Source organism: Podarcis filfolensis (assembly GCF_964270895.1).
Source record: "Podarcis filfolensis genome assembly, chromosome: 11".
Lineage (NCBI taxonomy): Eukaryota > Metazoa > Chordata > Lepidosauria > Squamata > Lacertidae > Podarcis > Podarcis filfolensis.
This window is the reverse complement of record NC_139613.1, coordinates 54,158,660-54,186,077: the sequence shown is the minus strand read 5'-3', so window position 1 is coordinate 54,186,077 and position 27,418 is coordinate 54,158,660. Positions and strand designations below refer to the sequence as shown.

Here is a 27,418-nt window from a genome sequence, read left to right as displayed (position 1 = left end):
TCCGCTAGGACTTTTGGCTGTGCAACATAATTTTCCCTCCCCCTCCTTTCCTCACACACCTCCTAAATTTGCTCTGGGTCCCCTGCCCCAACTCTCTGAGATGTATTTGGGGAGGGAGAGCACAGGATGCACAAGGAGAGTTGAGTGTGGGGAAATTCCATTACGTAAGTAATTTTCAATTTTATATTGATCAAAAGATTAAATGCCGCTGAATAGACTAGGGCAGAGTGCCTCAGAACTTTTGTCATATGTTTTTATTTGGCTTGCCTCTTACGTAATGCTGAATGATGGTCCACAAGGAGCTACAACTTGATCCCTTGTGTGGGTGCCGCACGTCATCTATGGGGGGCCTATATTTGACTTAGGTTAGAATCCCACCCATTTCGTTACAGTACAAGATACATTTTCCTTAAAATGTTAAAAACAACAGGGTATGTTTATTATAAAGAACCAGTATTTTAATCGTCAAGAGGTACTGGCAAACATTGTTAAGATTTTATTTTTTTAATGAAAAAGATAAAACCCACTGAAATACATATTATCTTCAGACACTGGCAGGTTGCCAGAAACAAGGAATTCCAAGGGGGATGGGGCACTTCAAATAGTGTTTCCTAGTAAGTTTATTTTGTCTGTGATACCATGAGGACTTTTAAGTTCCATGGTTTTCAGCTTCTTGCCTTCTGCCTTTATCCATTAACCACAGAATGAATTCCCTGTTATTTGTACTCCAACATAAAAGCAAGCAAGTTCTACCACATTATTCTTCCCCACCCTTTTGCCAAACACACACACAATATTCTCTGGATTACCCATATGAACACCAACCTAAATCCCTTTCACTTTAAATATTTTCTGCCAGTGAATATAACGTAGTAAAAACAGTGCACACATGAACTTCAAGTGAATAATGTTCACTCCCAGCAACATTTCATAAAGGAACATAATAACATACAAACCATTGAGTACAAATTCATTTTTACCTTCAATTTTTTATTTAGCTTGCAACAGTATCTGTAAATCATTGCCAGATTGAGTGGGCCAAAATCTGCATAGAAACTTGGGGAAAGGGGGCAGGTGGGTAAGAGAGGGGTGAAGAAGAAAAAAAGTTCGCTTAAACTGAAATACTTTGGTTGAAATGGCTGTTCAAAAGAACCACATCCCTCCTCAACTCTGCCAGCACTGCCCACATAACCCGGCATTATAGCTGACATACCACTTATTCAGATTCACTTCTAGATTACTGTTCGAATACGTTGCAATTATCGGTGGAAAAACAATTATGTAACCCTCATACATATTGTAAAACAGCTCTGCGGTGTCTACTGGATTACAATGTCAGTGTGTGTTGAAACAATTTGGGAATTTTCTGTAAAACAATTTGCAGACAATTGTTTTAGGAAAAGTCAGTCTGAAAGGTAACAATGCAGCAATTACAAAAGCTTGTTAGCACCCTGTTAAAACCCTTCAAAACCTTTCCGTTGCAAATTAAAATATATACTGAAGATGACAAGAACTGAATAAGGTGGAAGTTGCCCACTGGATCTCTGAATAATTCTTATTCTGTCCTTGCCTCCTACCAATCAGCCTCTGCTGTGGGTGTTTAAGTCAGGAATATCTACCAAAGACAACCCACAAAGGATGCTACGTATTTCTTGCTGAAGAAGCCTCTGATCTGAGCCTGTCTTCTTTCAGAAAACAGGATGCTTGCAATGACGTAGCAAAGATACCGAATCTTGATTAAGCAGTTTATACTGGTTACACACAGTTTTCCCTCAAACTGTGGCCTATTCAGGTGATCCACAGAAAGGCTGATGAACAGTTAAGACCATCTGTTCTTGTGTCTGCATGACTGCTTTTTTTTTAACAAGGGAAACTGAAATTGTTTTCATGAAGACCATATTATAAAATGCAAGCTAACAAGGCCCTGACTTATGGTCCATGGACAACAAATTTCATAATATGGCACTGGCATCATCTACAATCGTTTTCTGAAATGTACCAGTTAAAGGCTATTTAAAATATCATCTATGTATATGCTTTGAGAGCCTGTTTGGTGTAGTAGCTAGGGTGCTGGACTAGGACCTGGAAAACAGGGTTCAAATCTACACTCAGCCAATAAGTTTACTGGGACTCCCAGTCTAATCTACTTCACAGGGTTGCTATGAGGAGAAATTGAGATGAGAACTGTGTGTGTGTGTGTATAAAGTATTAAGTGGTCCCTCAAGAACCTTGCTAATTTTTAGTTGGGGATATGCAATTTGCTGCTATAAGACCTAGTGATGGCTACTTTCTTGGTTAAACTAATTACAGTCATACCTCAGGTTGAAGTTGCTTCAGGTTGAGCATTTTCGGGTTGCACTCCGCGGCAACCCGGAAGTAACGGAATGTGTTACTTCTGGGTTTCGCCGCTCGCGCATGCACAGATGCTCAAAATGACGTCACACGCATGCGCAGAAGCGGCAAATTGCAACCCGCGCACGTGCAGACACGGGGTGCGTTCACTTCAGGATGCGAACGGGGCTCTGGAACGGATCCCGTTCGCATCTAGAGGTACCACTGTAATGGAATAATCAATGGTTATTAGTCATGGTGGAGACAACAGAGGCTCAGAAGCAGTATGGCTCCCCAGCAGTATACCACTGGTGGGGAACAACAGTGGGAGAGGGCTTTTGCCTTCACATCCTGCTTCTAGGCTTCTCATAGGCATCTGGTTGGCTGCTGTGGGGAACAGGATATTAGACCAGACAGTCCTTTGGTTTGGTCCAGCAGAGATGTTCTTACATTGTTTGGTTACCTTCAACCATCTTACTTGATCCTATGGGCCAGATTCAACCTATGGGCCAGAGGGTGGGTGGGAGAACACCCAGAACAGTGTATAGGGGGAGGAGAGGGGAAAAGGTTTGTCTGGCAAGCTGAAACACTTGCACTGACTGAATGATCGCCGTAGTGCTTTGCTGAATTTCTCCCATTATATTTTCCCTTCAGGGACAGGGATATTATAATAATACCTATTATGATAAAGATTCCTATTACATCCTCATGCTGCTTTATTTCACTGTGTTGAAGAACAAGGGAATAATATTATACTTACTTCTCATATACAAATTCATCATCTACGCAGAAATAATGTGTGCTTGAGCTACCACTCTTTGGTTTGTGGAAGAGAATGGCAAAATAAACACGATCTGAAATTGAAAAACAGGCATGAAACTAGTAGTTGTCATGAAAGCCAATATATCTGCATACAAATATGTTGATCCTATTTGAACTGAGTTAAAACAGCAGATATAAAAACCCCCGGATATGCTCTTGTGCCAGGCAACATAAAACATTAACAACTGGTCATGGTGGTGAATTAAGTGACCAAAATGCTGTGTTTGGATGTAGGGAGCCCAGGCTCATACCCGCTTTGACCTATGTCGCTCAGTGGGCAGTTTCTGGCAAAGTTCTTCCAATCTACTTCACAGGGTGGTTCAGAGACCAGAACACCACTTAGTTTCACTGTGAGAAGGAAATCATACATTACTAAAGCCGCCCTCATGTATGCGTTTTATTAAGGGGAACAATGTGTAGAACAGGGCTGTGCGCTTGCGCAATGACACTGGTTCCACTCCAGCATCCACGCATTATAGGAATGGACATTTGCAAGAAAAAGCCTAGGCTTTTCCTCCCTCTGTGCCTCAATACCACTACATGCAGAGACTTTCCCTGGTAGATATCCACACCTAATAGGTGGACATTGTGGTGGGTCTAGAAACCCTACTCTTAGTCTAGCAAATTCCCCTTCACATCATTTACATGTAATCAAACTTGCTTAAAATGTGTGCCTTGGACTTTGTTTGTTTGTTTTTGTTTTGTTAAAGGCAAAGAGGAGGGGAAAACAAAGAAAATAGGTTATTATTCACTTAAAAGTCTCTTTGGGTCAGAGCACAGGTCAAACTAGTGGCTTTGATCATACCCTTACGGCTATCTCTAAATTACTGGAGGAAGTATGAAATGCAACTGCAATGGAAGAATGAGAAGCTTTTTTTTTTTTTTTTTAAGTTCTCTTTTGAATGAAAAACAATCATTTCACAAAAGCCTCTTGATTAACAAAAGCAGCACTCTAAAACATTTCCAAACCAAACAGATGAGCATGCCAGCCTGTAGGATCCCAGTGGATTCTTTTCCAAATTTATTTAAATCAACTAGTCTTTGCCCCACTAGGATGCCCTAGCCATTTCCAAGGGGACTTACTTCCGAGTAAATACCTGTAAGGCCGTGGTGCAACACAGCAATAAACATGTTTACTTGGAAGAGTCACAGGCCTTGAATTATATACATCCTAGCCTTAGAGCACGGAGGAAAACCCTCCTGAAGTCAAGGGAGCTTACATAGCTAGGGTTGGGTTGTATTCTCAGATTCATCCGTTTTGTTCTCTTGAGGTTTCTGTTTTATTTCCCCTGCAATGGGGTATTGCACCAGCAGATTTGCTTGCTCGCGTGTGCACAGTATTTACAAACGCAGTCTACCCACCCACCCCCATGTGCAGACAGACAGCTGCTGGCAGCCTGCAGTTTGTATCCTTTTTGCAAAGCAGCTAATAACCACAAACCAATTGCATTTAATGCCAAACAAAGACGCCAAATTTAAACGGCTTATATAAAAGACGAAGCTCGAGGAAAGGAAAGTTCGGGGCCCCTTTTGTTACGCAACGACACTTGCTGCGAGACTGTCATTTGTATTTCACCCCCGCCAAACTTCTTGCAAACAGGGTATAAACCCCAGCGGGTTTATGAAGATGATGGATTTATCAGAGGTAGCCGACCTAACCGGAAGAGTCCGCGACCAGAAGGAGGAGGAGTATCAAGAGGAATGGAAGAAATTTAAAGATTATTTAGTTAGATATGTTAAGATAACTTACTTGCGAGTAACAGATTGGCCTAGGATTTAAATATGTGATGTTGTCGAATGATAAAAGTCAAAATGAAAAGGAAGAAAGATGTTAATGGATCAAGTACATTTTATGTGAAACTAGTTTTGGAAAACTGCTACAATGATTTCTATGGAAACTCAGTTCAAGGAAGTCACCCAACAATGATAACAAAAGTGGAATTTTTACAGTTAGGATATATGTTTGTTGATTTTTTTTTAATATGTTTCTGGCTATGTTTGTGATAAATTTGGAAAACCAATAAAAAAAATTGGGGGCAAAAATTAACCCCGGCGGGGCCTGATCCACCAGCTCCCGAGGAGTCGCCCTGCTGCCCGGCGTCCAGTGGCGTAGCGTGGGTTGTCAGCACCCGGGGCAAGGCAAGTAATTTGCGCCCCCTAACCCATGGATTTGCCCTAACCCCCAGATGTTGCGCCCGGTGCGGCCGGCCCCCCCTGCACCCCCCACGCTACGCCACTGCCGGCGTCCCGGGTTCACACGACGCTGGCCGGGAAACTTCTGCGAGTCTTTAAAGGGCCAAAAAGTCGAGCCAAGGAAACCCGCCCGCCGCCCGCCCTTCTCGGCTCCGTTTCCCAAGCCTTCCTTCCCCCTCCTCACCTTTCGCCACCTCCGCGCACAGGCGAAAGTCCTTCCCGGCGTTCATTGTTTACAGGCATGAAGAGCAAAGGCGGGCGAGGTTGGGGAAGCCGAGGCAGAGCTCGCTGGAAATGGCTGCGGGGAGGCAGCCAAGGGCTCCTCCTCCCTCCGCGCTCTCTCTCCGGAAAGTTTTCCTCAGAAACACGCCGCGGAGCCCCCACCGCTCCCGCTGCAGCGGCCGAGAGCGCGCCCGGTCCTAAGCCCGAGGGGTGGGGGACTCGCCCGGCGGCCGCGGGGAAGCGCAGGCGACTGGAGGAGAAAAGCCACCCCCGTCGGTGAAGGCCTCCCCGCGGCTGCCATTGGCTGGCGAACGGGGCAGAGCCGCTCCCGCTAGCCGGAGGCAGCAGCGGCCGCCCTTCGCGTTCCGAGCGGGGCACGGCCCTTCTTCCCCCAGCCCAGCAGCAGCAGCAGCCGCCGCCAGGAGAGCTGGCCCGGCCCGCGGGGGGATACGCAGTAGCCGGGCTCGCCCAGTGACTTGGCAGGCAGAGCTCCATGCCTTGGTGGGCGGCCGCCCGCCCGGCCTGTGGCTCTGAGGCGACGCGCAGGCTTGCGCGCCGGCCAGAAACCTCTCCCCTCCACGACGACATTTGAGGCGCCTCGCTCGCTTTCCCCCCTTTCCCCTCCGCGACCATATCTGAGGCAGGCTCTCGCAGCTCGCCGGCTTCCAAGGGACCTCGGGCGAAGCCACAAAACTCAAAAACAGCCCGCCGCCGCTGCCTCTTTGCTTTTCTTGGCCCGCGCTAAACCAACGCGAATTTCAATGAAGTTAGGCAGCCATTCTGGAAACTTCTGTCTTGCTTTTGTACTGCTGGGATTTGCTGATTTGAATGTGAGCGGCTGTGGGAGTCCGTGACATTTTTATCGCAGCCCCGTAGCCATCTTGAGTCTCCTCAGAGAAATAGGGGGGGTATGGTTTGTTCCAGACTAAAACAAGAGAGCAACAGATGGCTAAGGTTTCACAAGCGGAAAGCTTGGGTGTGTTTTAACAAAATAATGGGTTTTTAAAATAATAATAAAAAAACAGAAGTAAGAGTTCTCATATTCCACCTTTATGCAATATGAGGTGCTTAAGGCGGCTCCCAAATACAGTGGTACCTCGGGTTACATACGCTTCAGGTTACATACGCTTCAGGTTACAGACTCCACTAACCCAGAAATAGTGCTTCAGGTTAAGAACTTTGCTTCAGGATGAGAACAGAAATCGTGCTCCGGCGGCGCAGCAGCAGCAGGAGGCCCCCATTAGCTAAAGTGGTGCTTCAGGTTAAGAACAGTTTCAAGCTAAGTACGGACCTCCGGAACGAATTATAGTACTTAACCCGAGGTACCACTGTGCCCTCAAAACATTTTAGCTGGAAGGCATTGTTGGAGAATAATGCAACAAAACACCACCGCCAGAAACTGGCTTATAAGTATGAAACCAAATTTACTAGAATAATAGCTAGAATAGACTTGTAACCATTCAAGCAACAAACATACCGTACTAAGGTGCCATGTGCAAAACAAAGCCTGGAGATGCTGTAAACATGGGAGTGGATAAATGTACAGCTTGTATCTACAGTATCTCCAGCCATTGTTTTGCACATGGCACCTTAGTACGGTATGTTTGTTGCTTGAATAGTTACAAATCTATCTCTATTCTAGCTATTATTCTAGTAAATTTGGTTTCATACTTATAAGCCAGTTTGTGGTGGTGGTGTTTTTTTTGCATTATTATTACTGTCACCACATTTGATACTTTGTGTATATTGTTTGAGAATACTCTCACTTTCACATGCTCCAGCATAGCTTTGGCAAAAGTTGCAATGCACAAGTACAGTTTAGATTTACTTCTGTGGAACCATGCGCAGGATTGCACAATAAAAAGGGGGGGCAGTGCAGTGGCGTAGCATGGGTTGTCAGCACCCGGGGCAAGGCAAGTAATTTGTGCCCCCTAACCCGTGGATTTGCGCCCCCTAACCCTAACCCCCAGATGTTGCGCCCGGTGCGGCCGGCCCCCCCTGCACCCCCACGCTACGCCACTGGGGCAGTGCAATTCCCTAGTATGGTTCCTTGGAAGCCACACAAGAGTCTCTCTCGCAACCTCAGCCCCTTCTGTAAAATGGGGGCAATAATCTTAATTTAATTTACAGGCGTATGGGGTGTTAGGGGAGGGGTAGTACCTTAGGGGTGATGACTCCTTCTGGGGTAGGCACTGAAGGGTAGGCCCCCCTGCCCCCCAGGCACACTCCATTGTCTCTAGAGACAGATGTATGCCAACAACAAAGTTACAGGTTTGCTGAAACAGTTACAATATGGTTAACTTGTGAACATTTCATAGCACTGTATAAACACTAAGTATCACCTCTTTGGCACCTCAGCATGAGCAAAGTGCTATGCAAACCTCAAGAGTTTTATGGTATGGCTTGCTAACCTTTCCATTTTACCGAGAGCAAAAACATAGGGAGTAACTTGCTAAGCGCACCCAGACGTTTGAACTAGTGTCCTAGTCCAATTCTCTGTCTATCAAAGCTTCCACGTGTGAGCTGCTTTCCCATAAATCAGACTCCCACCTTTAAATGTAGAAAGGAGGGGAATTGATAATGCATGTTGAGATTTACAGTGCATGCATTCCCCTGGAAAAGAAAATGGCACTCGGAGGTGTGATTCCATAGCTAGGAAATCTAATAAATGAATTGGCTTTTTGTCAGCAACAGGGAAACTGGCTTGTGTGATGCTTTGTGTCAGTGGCGTAGCGTGGGTTGTCAGCACCCGGGGCGAGGCAAGTAATTTGCGCCCCCTAAACCGTGGATTTGCGCCCCCTAACCCTAACCCCCAGATGTTGCGCCCGGTGCGGCCGGCCCCCCCTGCGCCCCCCACGCTACGCCACTGCTTTGTGTTCTATCTCAAGTGACTGTCAAGTGTTTATCTTGTGTTTTTACTATTCTGCTGGGAGCTGCCCAGAGTGGCTGGGGAAACCCAGCCAGATGGGTGGGATATAAACAACAACAACAGTTGTTATTTCAGATTAAAGAATGATGCACACATCCTGAGAAAACATATAGAAGTATAATGCAGCAAGATGCGGCCTCAGAGGGGCACAGGGAAGCTTTCACACTATAGAACTTTACTGTGAGACTCGCCACGGATGAATGGAGTATTGTCAGGATCTGCCCTTCCCAATAGGTCATGGTGAAGATCCTAGTTTCAATTCTCAGCATTTTCTGGTAGGGCTGGAAAATATTTCTGTCTGAAACCTGGGAAGCTGCAGGTGGCCAGCACTGATAGTACCAAGCTCAACTGATCGGTGGTCTTACTTAGAAACTTGCCTATGTTCCTAAACTTTTTATGGGGAGGGATATACTATTTGCAGACTAAGGGAGGAATGCATGTGAGATACAATACGATAATCTTTATTGTCATTGTCCCATACAGAACAACGAAATTGAAAAAAAACCTACATCAGACATTCAAAAACCAACAAGCCTGCTATCCCAGCCTGGTTAACCCCCTAAAAACTCTGATACCCCATAATTAAATATAATATACTCCCACAGAGACTACCTTACACTGCGTTTAAAACCAAAATCACATTTGGATAGAAACTGTTTCTCAGGCAGCTAGTCCTAGTCTTTATAACCCTGTACCTTCTTCCAGAAGGCAGAAGCTGAAAGAGATCATTTCCGGGGTGTGCACTATTCTGCACTATCTCTGCGGCTTTCTTATGACAGCTGGAAGCATAGAGGTATCTCAGTTATGAAAGCACAGCCTTTTTAGAATTACATCTTTTAGTTTTCTTCACTTCTGCATGCTACACACACTTCCTCATTTTGCTACTCATCAAAGGGAAAATCCATGGGTAAAAAGAAAACATCATGTGCTTATTTGTTTGTAAGCTGAGGATTTGCTTCTTCCCAAGCAAGTGGCAGAACATTATGAAAGAAGTATTAGCAGTTTTAAGACGCTAATTGCAGGGTGTGGAGATGTTGTTTTAGGGTGCTAACTTTAAAGGAATGCTCATGGCAGAACATTTTTACAATTCCTTACCACACCTATTACTATGAAAGAAACCAAATGTAGAAATAATAATGTTTAAACCCTTCCATAATAGATGTGTCTACAGAGGACAGTTTCAAAGGGCGAGCCAAAAATGGACACTTTTATTTAGGAGGGGGTCAATGTTTTACAGTTTCTTCAGATATCAAATATTTGTTTTAGCATGCTAACTGAAAAGTACTGCAACTCACTTTATGTACCATACCAAAAGCTAAAGGTTTGGCACAATCACAATCTCTTTCATCATTACAACCACCTTCTTAATGACTACTCTGAGTAACATCACTATTTCTATTTTAGTTATCCAAGATAACTTGCCCAAGGTCTCTGTTCTCAAGTAATGTCACACCACTCAGGGATCCAGGGTCCATATTAAAAAAGTAAGTGACTTTAATGCATTTACTGAAGTGCGGATGTAAGCTACAGTGTTTGTGATAACTATCACAACATTGATAAAATGGTACATGACCCTACCTTTGCCCGTTAAGATACATTCTACTTCCACAGTGCAACACACCTGAAGCCTAAGAGGAACAAATAGTTACATTCCTTATTTCACTAGTCACTCTTTCATTTTGCATCCATCCACAGCTAATTCTGAAAGTTCTTTAATTTCGTTACACGTTTGGGAAGAGCTCCAGCTCATTTTGTGCCTTTGAGACTTCAGCACTTCTGTAAAGCAGTTATCAATATTTACAGGGTAAGTGCTGCAGTTAAGAGAGTGACTAATGGTTGTCATGAGACAGCCTTGTAATAATCAGAACAGACACTTAAAGAGCAATATCCTTGAGTTATGGAACACTTTGTACTAAGTAAATATTCACAAATGGGAAATCCACTCTGACCCAAACCTGGGCACACTTAATTCAGCAATAAGCCTCACTCAGTACATTTGATGTACTTCAGAGTAAAGGTGCATAGGATCAGGCTCCATGTTTTTGGGGAAGGGCAAGACTGTCAATATTAAAAGACTTCTTAGCCCTCTTCTTCTTGGGGGAAGGAACCACCAAATATTTTGGTGCACTTGAAGTTTAGTTAGGATCTACACAGGTCATGTTCCTTTTATTTCTGTATGTTACCTGTTCCATACATATATTTTCAAACCCTTGTAAAAAGCCCCACCAGCTGCAATTCTCAGCTCAGCATTGTACACTGCAATGCCCAGGTTTTTGGCAAGCTTCTACAATTTACATCCATTTTTAAAAGGTCAGTGGAAATTTGCCCATTGATTTCAGCAAAATGGTTTTTATTTTGCAACTCGAGTGACTTGCTGTAAGTAGATTTGATCAAATCAGGGTCTCCAGCCACCTTGTCCTCTGTGCCACCAGTTCTGGTTCCTCTGAAAACCAGGTACATTTGCCTCTGTTGATGAAAAGATGCCCTCTAGGCTGCAGCTCCAGCCTGGATGGCTTAGGTAGGATAATGATACCTGGCACATTCCTAGTCCACCGAAGCAGATTTCAGAGGAGATAGCTCTCTGCCTTTCCTGCCAGATGTGCTTGTGTACTTTGAATTGCATGCTTTGCAAAGCTTCGAATTGCATGCTTTGCTCATGTTGTTGTTACGGAAGTACGAGTCCTTGGCAGACAAAGAATTCTTACAGGGATAGAAGGTTGGAGCTGTGATTTTTTTTGTCACAGGACTCTCTACCATGTACTTACACTGAAACATAGTAAAGGTAAATTCTGACAGGCCCAGAATGATTCCCCTCATGTGGATGAGCTATATGAAGGCATGTTGATATGTGTGTGGAGCCCTTTCTCGTGTGTTGAAGAAAAAGATGGTGAGAGGTGGAGCATAGCTGCTGGGTGCATAGGTCGGGGGGAGCTAGCCCTTGGCGCCCCATGACCCCTTACACGTCCTTTGAATGCCTGAGGAGGTCACATGAACATTCCTTTATAAACTGATGTTGATCTCCTCTGAACCATGTGGTGTATCCTACAGAAACCAAGTGGAGCAATAGTATCTTGCTGTGTTATCATTTCAAAAGCCCATCTTAACAGCTTACTTCAACATATTAGGCAAGAGGCCAAGACAGAGGCAAACTCTGCAGTGAGCGAAATGCATTTGATCCAATATTAAAAGGCCTTTAAGATAGTGCTCAGAGCAGTCTGCAGTCTGTGACACAGGGTGGCTGTCTGCAGTCTTTCGGTAGGTGACACAGGTTGGCTACCAACAGGCAGTGCAGGTCAAGATGCCTCTGGTACAAATCTTGACATGGTTTACATATTTAGGAAGGCCACTCTCAGCCTCCCCCTATCAATAGTATAAGGATAATACTGGTCTTTCATACAAAGCAATGGTAGACGTGAAATAATTTGAGCAAAAGCTGCAAATCGCCCCCTTTAGAAATGCACTGGCTGGTCCCTTTCTAGTCCCAAGATCAAAACAACAAACACTTAGAGCAGGCTTCCTCAACCTCGGCCCTCCAGATGTTTTGAGACTACAATTCCCAGCATCCCTGACCACTGGTCCTGCTAGCTAGGGATCATGGGAGTTGTAGGCCAAAAAACATCTGGAGGGCCGAGGCTGAGGAAGCCTGACTTAGAGGAACAGGGGAGAATAGATGCAAGGGAGGGCATCTAGCTAAAGCTTACAGGAGGATACAGAAGCCAGCTTTCATTGTCTGCAGCAAAAGTAGCATGTTTTGATGCCAAGTGATGCAGATTAGCCTCTTAGAAGCATCCCCCTGAAAAGCTAAACAACTGGGGTTGCTTGGTGCACCCAGTTATAGGAAAAACGATTGATTGATTGATTGTCAAAGGGATCTCTTCAGAGAATGTCTGGGTTGCACACGACTGACATTTCATCACTGAGATATAGGTGAACCTTCATGAACCTTCCTTGGAGGTTTTTAAAGAGAGGTTGGATGGCCATCTGTCTTGGATGCTTTAGCTGAGATTCCTGCATTGCAGGGGCTTGGATTAGATGACCCTTGGGATCCCTTCCAACTCAAAGATTCTATGATTCTATGACTTTTTGACTTCATTTAATAAACTCAGATGCCACAGGCAAGAAACCAGCCTTAGGGGTACAGCTGAACTTGGGTTTGAACTTAGAAGTTCTAAAATAAATGTGAAAAGGGAACCTTCATGCCCTGATTATTTATAGTCTATTAGCAAGATGCCCTTTGCCCCCCAGATGAAAGGGAAAAGGCTTGACTTTCCAAAAATAGCAAAATAAGTATTGATAAATTTAGGCACTTGGGTACCATTTCATTTACAGAGCAAGATTCCTAGCCAAATTTTAAAGTTCTTCTTTTGCATCAGATTTGTTATTGGATTCTGGAATAATTTATGTAAGGGAACATGCTGCTGAGCGACATGTATTGGGATTATCACGGAGACACACTTTCCCTGTCCATCACTGCAATCTTCTATTACCAGCTCAACACCAAGAAAAATCAGAGACATATTCTCAGGAAATATGCAAAGTCCCAGCTATACTGAGCTTTTTTGTAACATGTATTCTGACACAGAAGCACTCAGAGTGAATTTAACTCTACACACATAAGAGAGTCATGCATTACTTAGGCCAGGGGTCGGCAACCTAAGGCCCATGGGCCACAACTGGCCCATGGGGATCTTTTAACTGGCCCATGGACCCCCGCTGCCTGCTCAGTTGGCTCCCATGCACTGCGCTAAACTGGCGCGGAGCAGAGCAGGGACCACCTTCCGCAACGCTGGCTGGCTTCCCATTGGCTGCAGGAAGCTCCTGCAGCCAATGGGAAGCTGTGCATGCCTCCTCTGCGCTGGAAAGAAAATAGCACATGCATGCAGAAATAGCGCATGCGTGTGCGCTCGTGCACACACTCCGGCCCACCGAGGTATTTGTGGGACTGTGAACCAGCCCAAGCCACAAAAACTTTACCGTCCCCTGACTTAGGCTATCCCAAGCTGAACAAAAACCACTAGCTATGTACTGTGGTCTGCCAAAGGATTTGGCACACAAATATACAATCTTTTTTCCCCCTTTTTTTGTGTGATGTGAAATAAGCAGCAAAATGGACATACCTAGTCCATGGCTGCTGTGCGGCATGTTGATCACAATGTGACATAACAAATGACCTTTTTATTTGGACAGGACAAAGTCACTTTTAAGTGTCAGTATGCCCATTTGAGGGACACGGGTGGCGCTGTGGGTTAAACCACAGGGCCTAGGACTTGCCAATCAGAAGGTCGGTGGTTCGAATCCCCGCAACGGGGTGAGCTCCCGTTGCTCGGTCCCTGCTCCTGCCAACCTACCAGTTCGAAAGCACGTCAAAGTGCAAGTAGATAAATAGGTACCGCTCCAGCGGGAAGGTAAACGGCATTTCCGTGCGCTGCTTTGGTTCGCCAGAAGCGGCTTAGTCATGCTGGCCACATGACCTGGAAGCTGTACGCCGGCTCCCTCGGCCAGTAAAGCGAGATGAGCGCCGCAACCCCAGAGTCAGCCACGACTGGACCTAATTGTCTTTTTTTTTTTTTATAATATTTTTATTTTTCCATATAGACACAATATAACAAACATAAACATACAAAAACAAAAACAAAACAAAAACATGTATCATTTCATATCCTGATTTCATATCCTATCTTCCCCGACTTCCTCATGCCTCCCCTTTCTGTATTCCAAATTCTTATCGATTGTTCAGCAAATCTTCCCTTATTTTAATTTAAATTTAGACTATTCTTCCTTATTCTCCTTATCATAACCATTGCTAATAGTAACCATTTACTTTCCAGTCCAACATCATTCTAACTTTCGTTAACTTTGTAACATTTCTTTAAATAGTCCTTAAATTTTTTCCATTCTTCTTGCGCTGCTTCTCTTCCCTGGTTTCGGATTCTGCTCGTCATTTCTGCCAGGCCCATATAGTCTATCACCTTCATCTGCCATTCTTCCAGTGTGGGTAGTTCTCGCGTCTTCCAGTACTTCGCAATGAGTATTCTAGCTGCTGTTGTAGCATACATAAAGAAAGTTATATCCGTCTTTAACACCCCTTGGCCGACAATACCCAAGAGAAAGGCCTCTGGTTTCTTGGGGAAAGTATATTTAAATACCTTTTTAAGTTCATTATAGATCATTTCCCAGAATGCCTTAATCTTCGGGCAAGTCCACCAAAGATGAAAAAATGTACCTTCAGTTTCTTTACATTTCCAACATTTGTTGTCAGGCACATGGTAAATCTTTGCAAGCTTGACTGGGGTTATGTACCACCTATATATCATTTTCATAATGTTTTCTCTTAAGGCATTACATGCCGTAAATTTTATCCCGGTGGTCCACAACTTTTCCCAATCAGCAAACAAAATATTATGACCAATGTCCTGAGCCCATTTAATCATGACCGATTTAACCGTTTCATCTTGTGTATTCCATTTCAGCAGCAAATTGTACATTTTGGACAAATTCTTGGTACTGGGTTCTAACAGTTCTATCTCCAATTTTGATTTTTCCACCTGGAAGCCAATTTTACTGTCCAGTTTAAACGCTTCATTTATTTGATGGTAGTGGAACCAGTCTCTCACCTTCCCTTTTAATTTCTCAAAACTCTGCAATCTCAATTTGTCCCCTTCCTTTTCCAAAATTTCCCAGTATCTTGGCCACTTGGACTCCATATTTAACTTTTTAACTGCCTTAGCTTCCATTGGCGACAGCCACCTTGGAGTTTTATTTTCCAGCAAGTCTTTATATCTGACCCAGACATTTAATAGTGCTTTTCTGACAATATGATTTTTGAAACTTTTATGTGCTTTAACCTTGTCATACCACAAATATGCATGCCACCCAAAAATGTTATTAAAACCTTCCAAATCCAAAATGTCTGTGTTTTCAAGAAGTAGCCATTCTTTCAGCCAGCAGAAAGCTGCCGCTTCATAGTAAAGTTTAAAGTCTGGCAGGGCAAACCCCCCTCTTTCCTTTGAATCCGTTAATATCTTAAATTTAATTCTGGGCTTTTTGCCCTGCCAGACAAATTTAGATATGTCTTTTTGCCACCTCTTGAAACAATCCATTTTATCAATTATTTGCAATGCTTGGAACAAAAACAACATTCTTGGCAATACATTCATCTTTATAGCTGCAATACGGCCTAGCAAGGAAAGCTTTAAGTTGGACCAAATCTCCAAATCTTTTTTCACTTCTCTCCAAGTTTTTTCATAATTATCTTTAAACAAATTCACATTTTTAGCTGTCATATTTATACCCAAATATTTCACTTTTTTAACCACAGTCAACCCTGTCTCATTCTGAAACCTTTCCTTTTCTATCTGTGTCAAATTTTTCTCCAAAACCTTTGTCTTAAACTTATTCAATTTAAATCCTGCCATTTGACCAAACTCTTGAATTATTTCCAGAACTCTTTTCGTGCTAGCTTCTGGCTCTTGTAATGTAAGTACTAAGTCATCTGCAAATGCTCTCAGTTTATATTGTTTAGCTCCGACCTGAATCCCTTTAACCAACTGGTCCCTCCTAATCATATTAAGCAAAACCTCCAGGACCGATATAAAAAGTAATGGGGAGATAGGGCACCCCTGACGTGTCCCTTTTTCAATCTTGAACTCTTCTGTAACCACATTATTTACAATTAATTTGGCTTTCTGTTCAGAGTATATTGCACCTATACCATTCTCAAACCCTTGGCCTACCCCCATCCCCCGGAGGTTCTTCAACATAAAACTCCAAGAAATGTTGTCAAAGGCTTTCTCGGCATCCACAAATATCAAAACAGCTTTAGTGTTTATGTTCACTTCCAGCTTTTCCAAAATGTCAATTATATTCCTTACATTATTCGATAAATGCCTTTTTGGGAGAAAGCCCGCTTGGTCCCCGTGAATCTCCTCCATCAAAACTCTTTTCAGTCTCTTTGCTAAAATATTAGCAAAGATTTTGTAATCCACATTCAATAACGAGATGGGTCGGTAGTTTTTAAGTTGGGTCTTTTCAGTCTCTGTCTTTGGTATAAGTGTAATGTAGGCCTCTCTCCACGTATCGGGTGCCCTTTTCCCCTTCATAATCTCATTGCAGACTTCCTTCAAAGGTTGTATCAACCCTTCCTTCAGAACTTTGTAATATTTGGAAGTCAGTCCATCCGGTCCGGGGGATTTGCCCAGCGTCATGCCTTGAATGGCATCTTCTATTTCTTGTGCTGATATCTCCTGATTCAATATTGTCTTACTTTCTTGCGAAACCTTTTTCAGCCCATTTTCCTCGAGGAACTGTTGTATGTCCATTTCTTTCTGCGGCCCTTGTGTGTAAAGTTGTCTAAAGTAGTTCTGAAAACAATTCCTAATTTCCGCTGGGTTGCTTATGTTTTTTCCTTCCACTTCTATATTTGTTACCGTGTTGAGTTTTTGTCTCTTCTTTATTTGCCAAGCCAGTAACTTGCCACATTTATCAGCAGATTCAAAGGTCTTTTGTCTCATTTGTTTAATTTTCCACTCTAATTCTTGATTCATCAGTTCCATATATTGTGTTTGATGAAATTTGATTTCTCTTAAAATCTCTTGGGATTTTGGCTTTGATCTTAATTGTTTTTCCCCTTTTTTTATCTTTTCCAAAATTCTCTCCTTCTTCTCATTTTGCTTTCTCTTCTTTAAAGTATTTTGCTGAATCAAAAACCCTCTCATCACGGCTTTGCTTGCGTCCCATACTATTCTTTTTTCTACTTCAGACCTTAAGTTGATTTCAAAGTAGTCTTTCAAGGTTTTTTGGGCCTTCTTGCAAATCTCCTCATCTCTGAATAAGGTGTCATTCATTCTCCATCTGAAGGAACCAGTTGTTGTTTGCCTCATCACCATCTTTACAGCATTATGGTCGGAGAAAGTTTTTGGGCAGATTTCTACTTTTTTTATGTTCGGAGCCATACTGCTAGTCACCCAGATTTGGTCAATCCTTGTCCATGTCATTTTGGCTTCAGAAAAGAAGGTTCCCTCTCTTTCTAGTGGGTGTTTTGTTCTCCAAATATCAATCAAGTCCATATTGTCAGTCATTTCAAAAAAAGTCTTTGGTAGTCTTCCATCTTTTGTTATTACCTGTCTTTGTGCCTTGTCCATATTTGTTGAAACTACTCCATTCATATCTCCCATCAAAATTAAGTTGTAATCCATATGGTCCATCAAGATTTCATGCAACTTCTTAAAAAATTCAGCTTTCCCTTCGTTTGGTGCATAGATTCCCACTATCAAATACTTCTCTCCTTGGGATTGAATTTCAATTGCCAAATATCTTCCTTGATCATCTTTAAAGATTTGTTTCGGTTGCAATTTTTCTTTTGCATAGATCACTACTCCTCTCTTTTTTACTCTGTCTGAGGATATAAATTCCTGTCCCAGTCTTTTATTTATTAGTAATTTTCTGTGTGCTCTTGTCACATGGGTCTCTTGTAGGCAAATCAAGTCCAATTGGTCTTTCTTTAAGGCATGAAATATACTTTTTCTCTTCCTGGGAATGTTCAAGCCGTTACAATTCCAGGTTAGAAGTTGCAGAGCCATGATGGGATTATTTACTCCTTCCTCCTACAGCTCCCTTTTTTTGTTCCTCGTCCGTCGGTGGTGCCGTGTTCGTGTCCAGTGATGGATGCCCCTGTCCTGGAAAAGTCTCTTTCTGTAGGTCTTCTTCGTGCTCTCCCAAGAACTTGTCTTTATCACTTACAGTCTTTATTCTTCTCTTCTTTCCCTTATATTTAAAAGACAGGCCTTGGGGAAATTCCCACTTGAATGGTATGTAGTTCTTCTTCAGCAGTGTCACCAGGTCCTTATAATGTCCTCTTGCGTCCAAGATACTCTTAGGGATGTCTTTAAAAATCTCAATAAAAAAGTCTTCAATTCGAAGGGCTGTTTGGTAGTGCAGGTTCAGTATTTTATCTCGCTCCTCCTTTGATCTTAAAGTAATAAGACAATCTCTGGGTCGATTCTTCTTCTGTCTTGTTCCCAATCTAAATGCACTTTCTATCTTAAAGTCCTCTTTCTTCAACTCCTGCTTCCAAAAATCAGAAAATTCTTTTGTCAAATAATCCACCAAGTTGTCTCCTTCCTTTTCCGGCACAAGTCTGATCCTTAAATTCCTCTCCTTGCGTTGCATATCCTGCATAGAGAGTGCCAGTTCATACTCATCCAATTTCTTGTAAACTGGTGGAAATTTTTCCTCCGCAGCAGTTACAATTTCCTTAGCTTCCTCAGCTATCTTTCGTGTTATAGATGAATCTTCCAATAATTTCCCAATTGCTTCTGCATTTGAGTTCACTTTGTTCCCAAGGTCAGTTATACTTTTAGTATTTAGGTCAATTTTCCCAGAGATTTCTTCAATTTTTTTATTTGTTTCAGCAACTTGTACTTTAGTTTCAGCAACTTGCAGTTTAGTCTCTGCGCCTTGTTTTTTTTAGTTCCTCCAAAGAGTCATTTATCTTCTCCAATACCTTAGCAAATGATTCTTCTGTAGACATTGCTTTCACTTTTGGCTTTGCAGCCACTATAGTTCCAGAGGCTCCTGTTACAAAAGCCCTTCTTTGCATGAAAGGGTCAATTTTATATTGTCTGCCAGATCTCAAGGTTGTTTCTTGTAAATCCCCTTTCTCTTTACCATCTGCCATAACAAAGTCTTTTAGTCAAGGTCATTCCCAGACTTTGGAGCTCACAAACAAAAGTTCTCAAATTTTAAACTCCACTTGTTGCTGAAACAATTTGTAGGTCCTCTAGAGGGCGTAGAGTCAGTTCTATGCTTCTCAAAATAATCCCACACTCTTCAGAAAAAAGAATAAAAATTTCCTAGTCCCTTTCAATTTTTCTTTTCTCTTTCAGGGGGATCCCAATCAATAGTGTCCTGTAAGTAACTTTGTAATACCACAGAAACAGTGTTTCAAATTGGAAGTAACCAAAGTCAATTTAAGATACTTTTTAGCTTCTTATAGCAACAGTCCTTAGCCGGTTCCTTATCTCCGGCAGTCCGATCCCAGGTTAAAGAGCAGCAGTACTTAATCCAATTCTTTTAAATTGGCAGGGAAACACTTTTAAAATCTTCTTCCCCCCCCCTCCTGCCTTCGGGGGGGGAGTTCTTTGCTTTGGTGGTGGATTTCTTAATTCCCGCAAGTTTCTCTCAAGCAGTTACAGCTAGAGTGCCTTTCGCTTTGATCTTGCTACAGGACGGAAAGCAGACTTCCTTTTTAGTGCTTATCCGTCTCGGTGCCCAATTTCTTTATTTTAGAGTCCAATTATACTTTAGCAGTCAATCCTACTCACGGATAGTTGTTCTTTTAATCCAATTTCACGGGAAGAAGTCAGCGCTCTCCACTAATGGCGACGCGGCTTCGCTTCGCAGGCTGGGTGAAGACGACTCTCAGCACCGCTCCAAGACCCCTCCGCTGCTCCGGAGCCTTTAAAAAGGCTATTTCGCAGCGTCGGGGGGGGCGCAAAGGTGCCCGCCGAGTCTCCAGTTCACAGGCAACGCGCCTGTGATTTTTAAGGGTCCCCGCTTCGCCGTAGCTGACAGGACCCGAACCCGCGAGGCAGATCTCTCCCGGAGCTCCGGTTGAGATCCGCCATTAAGCGCCGGCGCTAACCGGAAGTTGGACCTAATTGTCAGGGGTCCCTTTACCTTTACCTATGCCCATTTGAAGGAGTGCTGTAAATATCCAATGCAGAAAATATCCATAGTAAACACTGTACTACCATGAACGAGCAATGCAGAGTCCTGTGAATGAAAACAGAACTTTCCAGCGAAGCAATGCAAAGAGAGAGAGAGAGCTGTGAGTAAATAATGCCTGGGTTTTTTCGAAAATTGTTTTGGGAATTTAATTCACAGACTGTTACTTATTGTTGTTACCAACCGTTTATGCAGCATCGCATTTAAGAGGTGATGTGCTTTACAATTATCTCCCGTATGCCTTGCATCCCTTTTCAGAAAGTGAGTGACATTCCTGTTCTATGGATGGACAACTGGAGTGGAGAGACCTGACCAAGGCGGAGTTTATAACCAGGCTATAATTTTCTGAAAAGGTTCCAATATATGTAACATATATCAGGGATATGAAACCAACTGCACTTTCTAAGCCCTGTGTTTATTAGCATGCATAATACAAGAGCATGTTGAGAACATAATAGATGAAACAGCCCTTAGATGTTCCTCCATCATGCCATCCCACAAAGTGGGGGCTTACAAAGAACTGGGGAAATGAAGGGAGAGAAATGTTATAAACCAATACTATTAGACTGGGCACTAAGAACACTGGGACTAGGATGAGTAGCTTATTGCTTATCTAGCCCTGAGCCTCAAGAGCCTAGCACTATGGAGAGCCAGTGTGGTGTAGTGGTTAAGAGCCGTAGACTCGTAATCTGGGGAACCGGGTTCGCGTCCCCGCTCCTCCACATGCAGCTGCTGGGTGACCTTGGGCCAGTCACACTTCTCTGAAGTCTCTCAGCCCCACTCACCTCACAGAGTGTTTGTTGTGGGGGAGGAAGGGAAAGGAGAATGTTAGCCGCTTTGAGACTCCTTCAAGGGAGTGAAAGTTGGGATATCAAATCCAAACTCCTCCTCCTCTTCTTCTTCAATTGCCCTACAGCCTACCTGTCAGGGAACTGTCATCTGAGACGAAGGAGGTGAAAGGGCTCATGGAGGGTGAGAGAGACCACTCAGCGGAGGAGGGGACCAGCAGGGGGAGAAGTGGAGTTCCAAGGGAAAGTGAGTCGGAGGGAGGGCTCAGAGACACTTCAAGCGAGAACAGTGGGGAGGTTTCAGGACCTCCCGTAGGGACACCCACTCCTCGGCGGAAACTGTCACGCCGAGAGTCCAGAAGACGCGTTTCCGTTAAGGAGCTTTTATGCTGGAAGAAGTTCCGTAAACGCCCACTGTCCGATTCTACGAGCGATTGATGGAGCCATGCTTAAGGAGCTCCATCACAGACAGAGGTTTGGGAACTTAGCCAAACTCTGAGGGATCAGGATTTTACGCACAAGCAGCTCACCATCCCATCACACTACCCATTGCTACAAACATTTTTTCTTAGGCAAGCCTAGCCAGACATGCAGTTGTTGACATACACTGGTCTCTTTTAAAGCTAATCTTAATTGTTTTAAATGTTTCTAATTGTTTTAAGTGTTTTTCATTGATAGTTTTAATATCTCTTGCAAACCACCAGGAAGTTTTATTATAATCAAGTAGTATAAACATTTTGTTAAATAAAAAATAAAGCACCAAGGAGTTTGGGGCTTGAAAAGCCCTACATGATTTAAAATATCTAGCTCTAAGCAATATGCTAGAGTCTGCTATTCATAACTCTTGCAATATTTATATGGGCATTTACATGTACCATTGATTACATGCTGTTCATAAAAATCAAAACATTATTTATACCCTCTTTCAAAGAACAATAAAAGTGGAAGGATAAGAAAACACAAAGCTAGATGTCAACAGGAAATTCGATTCAGCAGCTATAAGCAGTCCAAAATTTAGATAGAAAAAGGCTTTTAAGACTTTGGGCGTAAATAAAAGCTACAACAGCAGTTTAAGGGATCTTTTAATGCTACATTCTTAGTTATGTTGTACTCCTAATATTTTGTATTTCCCCCCCTCATGTTTGATTTCCACATCCACAATATAATATTATATTGAATTCAATCCTTCACTGCTTTCTTGCAAGAAGATAAAACAAATAGGTGCATGGTGCTGATAAAGCACATTTCCTGGACTCAAAAGATTTTCAGTTTAACTGCAAATAAAACGTTTTAGGTGTGTGCATTATACAAATGTGACACTAGATGGTGATGGTGAGCTAAGGCAAATTCAATATATTTTTCAAATCATTTTCCCCCAAAAAAAGCATTTTCACAACATTTGTTATATGTGTGTAGATTCCACCCAAGATGCAGAGACAGGCTGAATTTAAATGCTTTGTATGTTAGATGGGTTAAATCGAGTCAACTGAACTCATGATTGCAACATTGATTTAAAACTGCCAAGAAAAAAGTTTACATCAAATCACTGGTTTCAGCCTAATTTTCCAACTTATATTTTTCTTCAACAAGCCCACACAAAAATTTGTTGAAATGATAATCAAAGCAGTATCCATTTATAACTAAGAAGAGCCTTTTAATTACTAAGGAGTATAATCTGAAATCTCTAAGTACATTAGTCTTCCGGGCTTTTGCACTGCAGAATTTATATTTGCTTAGAGACAGAGGAACAATGGTGAAATTGGCTCTCTTTGCACCCATATACGTGCAAGGAAGATCACTACTTGAAGAATAAGACCCAAACTACATTTGCTATTTAAAGTGCTTTTCTGATCTCTTGGGAATCTTGCCACATAGGTCATGGCTTCAGTTTTCAGATATCATGGGCTGGATCCAGATAATTCTGCACACAGAACAGGGCTTTCCCACCTCTTTCTTACTTTAGCTCCCTGCTGCTCCTAAGGGTTGGGGGGAACCTATTCAGAATGGCATGGGATCAGGTTCTAGAGGGGAAATCTGCAGAAATCAGGGCAATCCCCTGTGTGGGGGGGAAACTGCCATTGATTCATGCAAGCAGACCTTTGGGTCTGTTCTCATGAGTCTAAACTTTCATACATGTTTCTTACTTTCAGAGTTTCACTGAAATGACTGTAATTGAAGGCTCAATACAGCTGAATGTGTGTTAACATCCAATTTAAACTAAAATTAGCTTCTTTATTTTGATTTTTAAGAATCCACTCCATTTTGTGCATATAAATTATGTATGCATCAGATCAGGACAATACACAGTGTTTCCAGGAAAAAGCTGGAGGAAAAAGAAAGCAGATCAATCAAATAAAGCAGAGATGCTGTTCAGTAGTAGTTTGCTGGCGGCCTTTGATGATTCCCCATCTATCCAGCATGACAGGCTGAGACAGAAGAGCAACCATGTGAGTGGAAAGAACCTTGAGTGTTATTCAACTCCAGAACCCTGCCCAAGCCTTTGTTTGCCTTCTTAAAATATGTTTTGTAACAATGATCAGAATGTAGATTCATTTTTTATTTTTTTATCATGAGCTTTCTATACTACCCTTCAGCAAAAATGGCTGTATGGTGGTTTACAAAAACAAGATAGTATGAAAGCAATAAAGCCTAAGAAATAGAAACAAAAAATAATAATTCTCATCAGTTACATAATTTACAGCATTATGAAAAGGGGACTTTCCAATCTATCAGCCTGTAAAAGCCTGGGAAAAAGGTGTTTGTTTACCTGGCTTCTACAAGAACATAAGGGAGGGCATTCTACAGATTATAATTTTTGTAGATGCATTATATTATTATACTGTAGGTGTAATTTTATGTACAAACATATATACATACAATAAAATGTTGAAATCTAAAACATGCAGACGGAGAATCATGTTGTGATTCATAAGGTTAAGGCATCTCTTAACTAGAAAAGAGGAATTGCAGCCTAGCATTGTTTTAGAATGTTCACGCTGATGTCACAGCCTGTGTAGTGCCATATTGCAATATATCTATAATATATCTACAAGTGGAAATGTTTACCTGGCTACTGCCCCAACCAACAAGTAGTGCAGGGACATTTAGCTATGCAATGCAACTTCCTGATCCTTTTCTCTTCTCTCTCTCTATGCAACCCCTAAATCTGTTCTGGGTACCCACCACCCCCACCTTCAACCCACCAGACTTAGGGGTCACCCAAAAGTCTTTGTGCTAGCGGAACTGTTTAGCTGGATACTGTCCCTGGGTTTGCATCTCTCTGCTCAGCCATGAAACTCCCTGGGTGATGTTCAGCAAGTCAATTGTTTCAGACTAACCTACCTGACAGGGTTGTTGAGTAGATGAAATGGGGAGTAGGGAGAACTGTGCATGCCACTTTGAGCTTCTTGGAGGATAGATGAGCTTTACATGTAATAATGAATAAATAATAATATACTATTGGAAGGACGCGGGTGGCGCTGTGGTCTAGGTCTAAACCACTGAGCCTCTTGGGCTTGCCGATCAGAAGGTCGGCGGTTCAAATCCCTGCGACGGGGTGAGCTCCCGTTGCTCGGTTCCTGCTCCTGCCAACCTAGCAGTTTGAAAGCACGCCAAAAAGTGCAAGTAGATAAACAGGTATCACTCCAGCAGGAAGGTAAACGGCGTTTCTGTGTGCTGCTCTGGTTTCGCCAGAAGTGGCTTAGTCATGCTGGCCACATGACCTGAAAAAACTGTCTCCGAACAAACGTCAGCTCCCTCAGCCTGTAAAGCGAGATGAGCACCACAACCCCAGAGTTCTCTGCGACTGGACTTAACTGTCAGGGGTCCTTTACCTTTTTTAAACTATACTGTACGGAGAAGCTTAGAACTACAGTGGTACCTCGGGTTACATACACTTCGGGTTACATACGTTTCAGGTTACAGACTCCGCTAACCCAGAAATAGTACCTCGGGTTAAGAACTTTGCTTCAGGATGAGAACAGAAATTGTGCTCCGGCGGCGCAGCAGCAGCGGGAGGCCCTATTAGCTAAAGTGGTGCTTCAGATTAAGAACAGTTTCAGGTTAAGAACAGACCTCTGGAACGAATTAAGTACTTAACTCGAGGTACCACTGTACTGCATTACTCAGAAGAGTGCTACAGAGTGTTTCCCACCGTAATGACCACCAAGGTGAACAAGAGTCTGGAAAGCAAGCCTTATGAGGAATGGTTGAAGGAGCTGGCTATGGTAAGCCTGGAAAAGAGGAGACGGAGAGGAGATACAATAGCCATATCCAAATATCTAAAGGGCTGTCACATGGAAGATGGAGCAAGCTGTTTTATCCTGCTCTGAAGGGTAGGACTCGAACCAATGGCTGCAAATTACAAGATGCTTTCATGGATGCTTTAGCCGAGATGTCTGCATTGCAGGGGGTGGACTAGATGACCCCTGGGGTCTCTCCCAACTCTACAAGTCTATAAAGCAGGGAGCTAGTGGCAAAGCAACCTGGAGGTCCTTTTGCCCAGGATTTGTATCATCAGGACAGTTTTGAGCCATGTTAAGCTTCCTGTATAAAAGGTGAAGAGGAAAACAAGCACCCATTGAACGGGTGACAATAGAGAAGTCTTGTTTATCCCACACAGGCACACCGACTCTGGGGAGGCAGCAGTTTCCCCCAAGGGGAAAAAACATCCTCCCCATCTGTATACAAAAGGCAATGCACAGAATTCGAAGATTTGATCAGAAATCAGGAGAACACCCTCTCTTCCTAATACTCCTCCTCCTTCAGGAAGAGTGGAATAAATTTAATGATTACTTAAGTTACATATGTGAAGTTAAATTAACTGAAAACAGCTTGCAGATACTTAATTGGCTTAGGATTTTATTTATGTTAAGTGATGAATTAATATGTTGAATTTCATAATGTGAAGATTTAAGGATGTTAATGTTTAAGTTAAATTTCATAAGAACTGTGATTTGGAAAACCGTTAAAAGGACATGCAACGAAATTCACCCAAGGGGAAGCCAGGAAGTCACTTAACAATGTTAACAAGCGTAATTTTCAATAAGGTTATGATTTATGTCTGTTTGTCTTATGTGTTTGTTTATAATGTTGTGAAAACCCCCCAAAAAATTTTTGGGGGAAAAAGAAAAGAAATCAGGATAGCACCAGGGATGGTGGAGGAGGGGAACGTCTGACCTATTTGCATTCGGAGGCAAAAAGCAACAACAATAACAACACCGCGATTATCGAGAGGGGATCGGGAGCTTCCTCGCGCATCAGATTTTCAATCCCAAGGGATCGCGGGTAGCGCGCAACGTTTGGAAGCGCGAAGGAAGCCCGGGGATTGTTTACCCCGCGCGGACTCAAAGGGCAGCTGCGGAAAAATCCGCGCCGCGAAGTAACTCGGGAGGCCGGTTTCCAAGCGAGGGAGGCGGATCTGCGAGTCCCGTCCCCCCCCCGGTTGGGAAAACAGCCGCCCCGTCCATCCCAGCACGCCCACCCCCTTCCCCGACCCGCGCCCCCTCACCTGTGATCTGCAGGTAGAGCTCTCTCCGGAGGGGCCGCGGCGCCGGCTCGTCCGCCTCCAGGACGGCGGGCAGCGTGGCCGAGCTGCGCGTCTTCTTGACGGCCGGCGGCGGCGGCGTGTCGGGCAGGCTGGCCGGGGCCGAGTTTCGCCGCCCGCCCGCCGCCGAGGTCTTCCGCTTCATGGCGGCGGCGGCAGAGGAGGCGGCGGCGGCGGCAGCGCACCGGCGCTCATCCCCGCCGCTTACCCCCCTCGCGGGGCTCACGCAGCCCAGCGGGAGCAGGAGGCGGCGGGCGGCGGCCAGAAGCGCCGCCCCGCTCGGCTCCCAACCGGCCGCGGGCCGCTGCTGTTGCTGCCGCTCCCGCGCTCGGGCGCCGCTCCCGCCTCATTCGGGCGCTCCCTCCGCCCGCCCGGCGCTCATTGGGCCGGGAGGCGTGACGCCATAATCCCCCAGGCTCGGCCCCGGTGATGTCATAGTGAAAGTCGCCTGAGCACCTGCGTCTGGTGGGGGGGGGGCGTCAAGGCGACAAAGGCCTCGACATTCCTCTCTTTTCCTGTCCACGGATTCGTATAGAACAGCAAACTTTTTCAGCAGGGGGCCGGTCCACTGTCCCTCAGACCTTGTGGGGGGCCGGACTATATATTTTTGGGGGGGGGGGAATATGAATGAATTTCTATGCCCCACAAATAACCCAGAGATGCGTTTTAAATAAAAGGACACTTTCTACTCATGTAAAAACACCAGGCAAGCCCCACAAATAACCCAGAGATGCATTTTAAATAAAAAGACACATTCTACTTATGTAAAAACACCAGGCAGGCCCCACAAATACATTGGTACCTCAGGTTACATACGCTTCAGGTTACAGACTCCACTAACCCAGAAATAGTACCTCGGGTTAA

General features: G+C 43.7%; 1 protein-coding gene and 1 long non-coding RNA gene across 24 annotated transcripts in view; both read right to left on the bottom strand.

Moving 5' to 3' along the window:
* Window positions 1-26,916, bottom strand: part of CDC14B (cell division cycle 14B) — a 120,638-nt gene extending 93,722 nt beyond the window's left edge. For 13 of the 23 annotated variants that reach the window (XM_083576941.1, XM_083576926.1, XM_083576927.1 and 10 more), the window contains exons 1-3: window positions 26,519-26,900; window positions 3,092-3,185; window positions 981-1,056 (exon numbers count right to left, since the gene is read on the bottom strand). In XM_083576941.1, coding sequence (XP_083433067.1) covers window positions 981-1,056; window positions 3,092-3,185; window positions 26,519-26,699 — 351 coding nt within the window. In that variant the 5' untranslated portion in view covers window positions 26,700-26,900. Of the gene's footprint in view, window positions 1-980; window positions 1,057-3,091; window positions 3,186-5,530; window positions 6,102-26,518 lie in introns of those variants that run through there. The other 10 variants (XM_083576940.1, XM_083576933.1, XM_083576935.1 and 7 more) reach the window with 6 other exon arrangements.
* The window catches only part of LOC310745039, a 65,664-nt gene extending 38,497 nt beyond the window's left edge, over window positions 1-27,167 (bottom strand). Inside the window, exon 1 of the long non-coding RNA XR_014539830.1 lies at window positions 27,136-27,167. This is a non-coding gene — a long non-coding RNA (uncharacterized lncRNA). The remainder of the gene's footprint in view (window positions 1-27,135) is intronic.
* Between the last annotated feature and the right edge of the window lie 251 nt (window positions 27,168-27,418).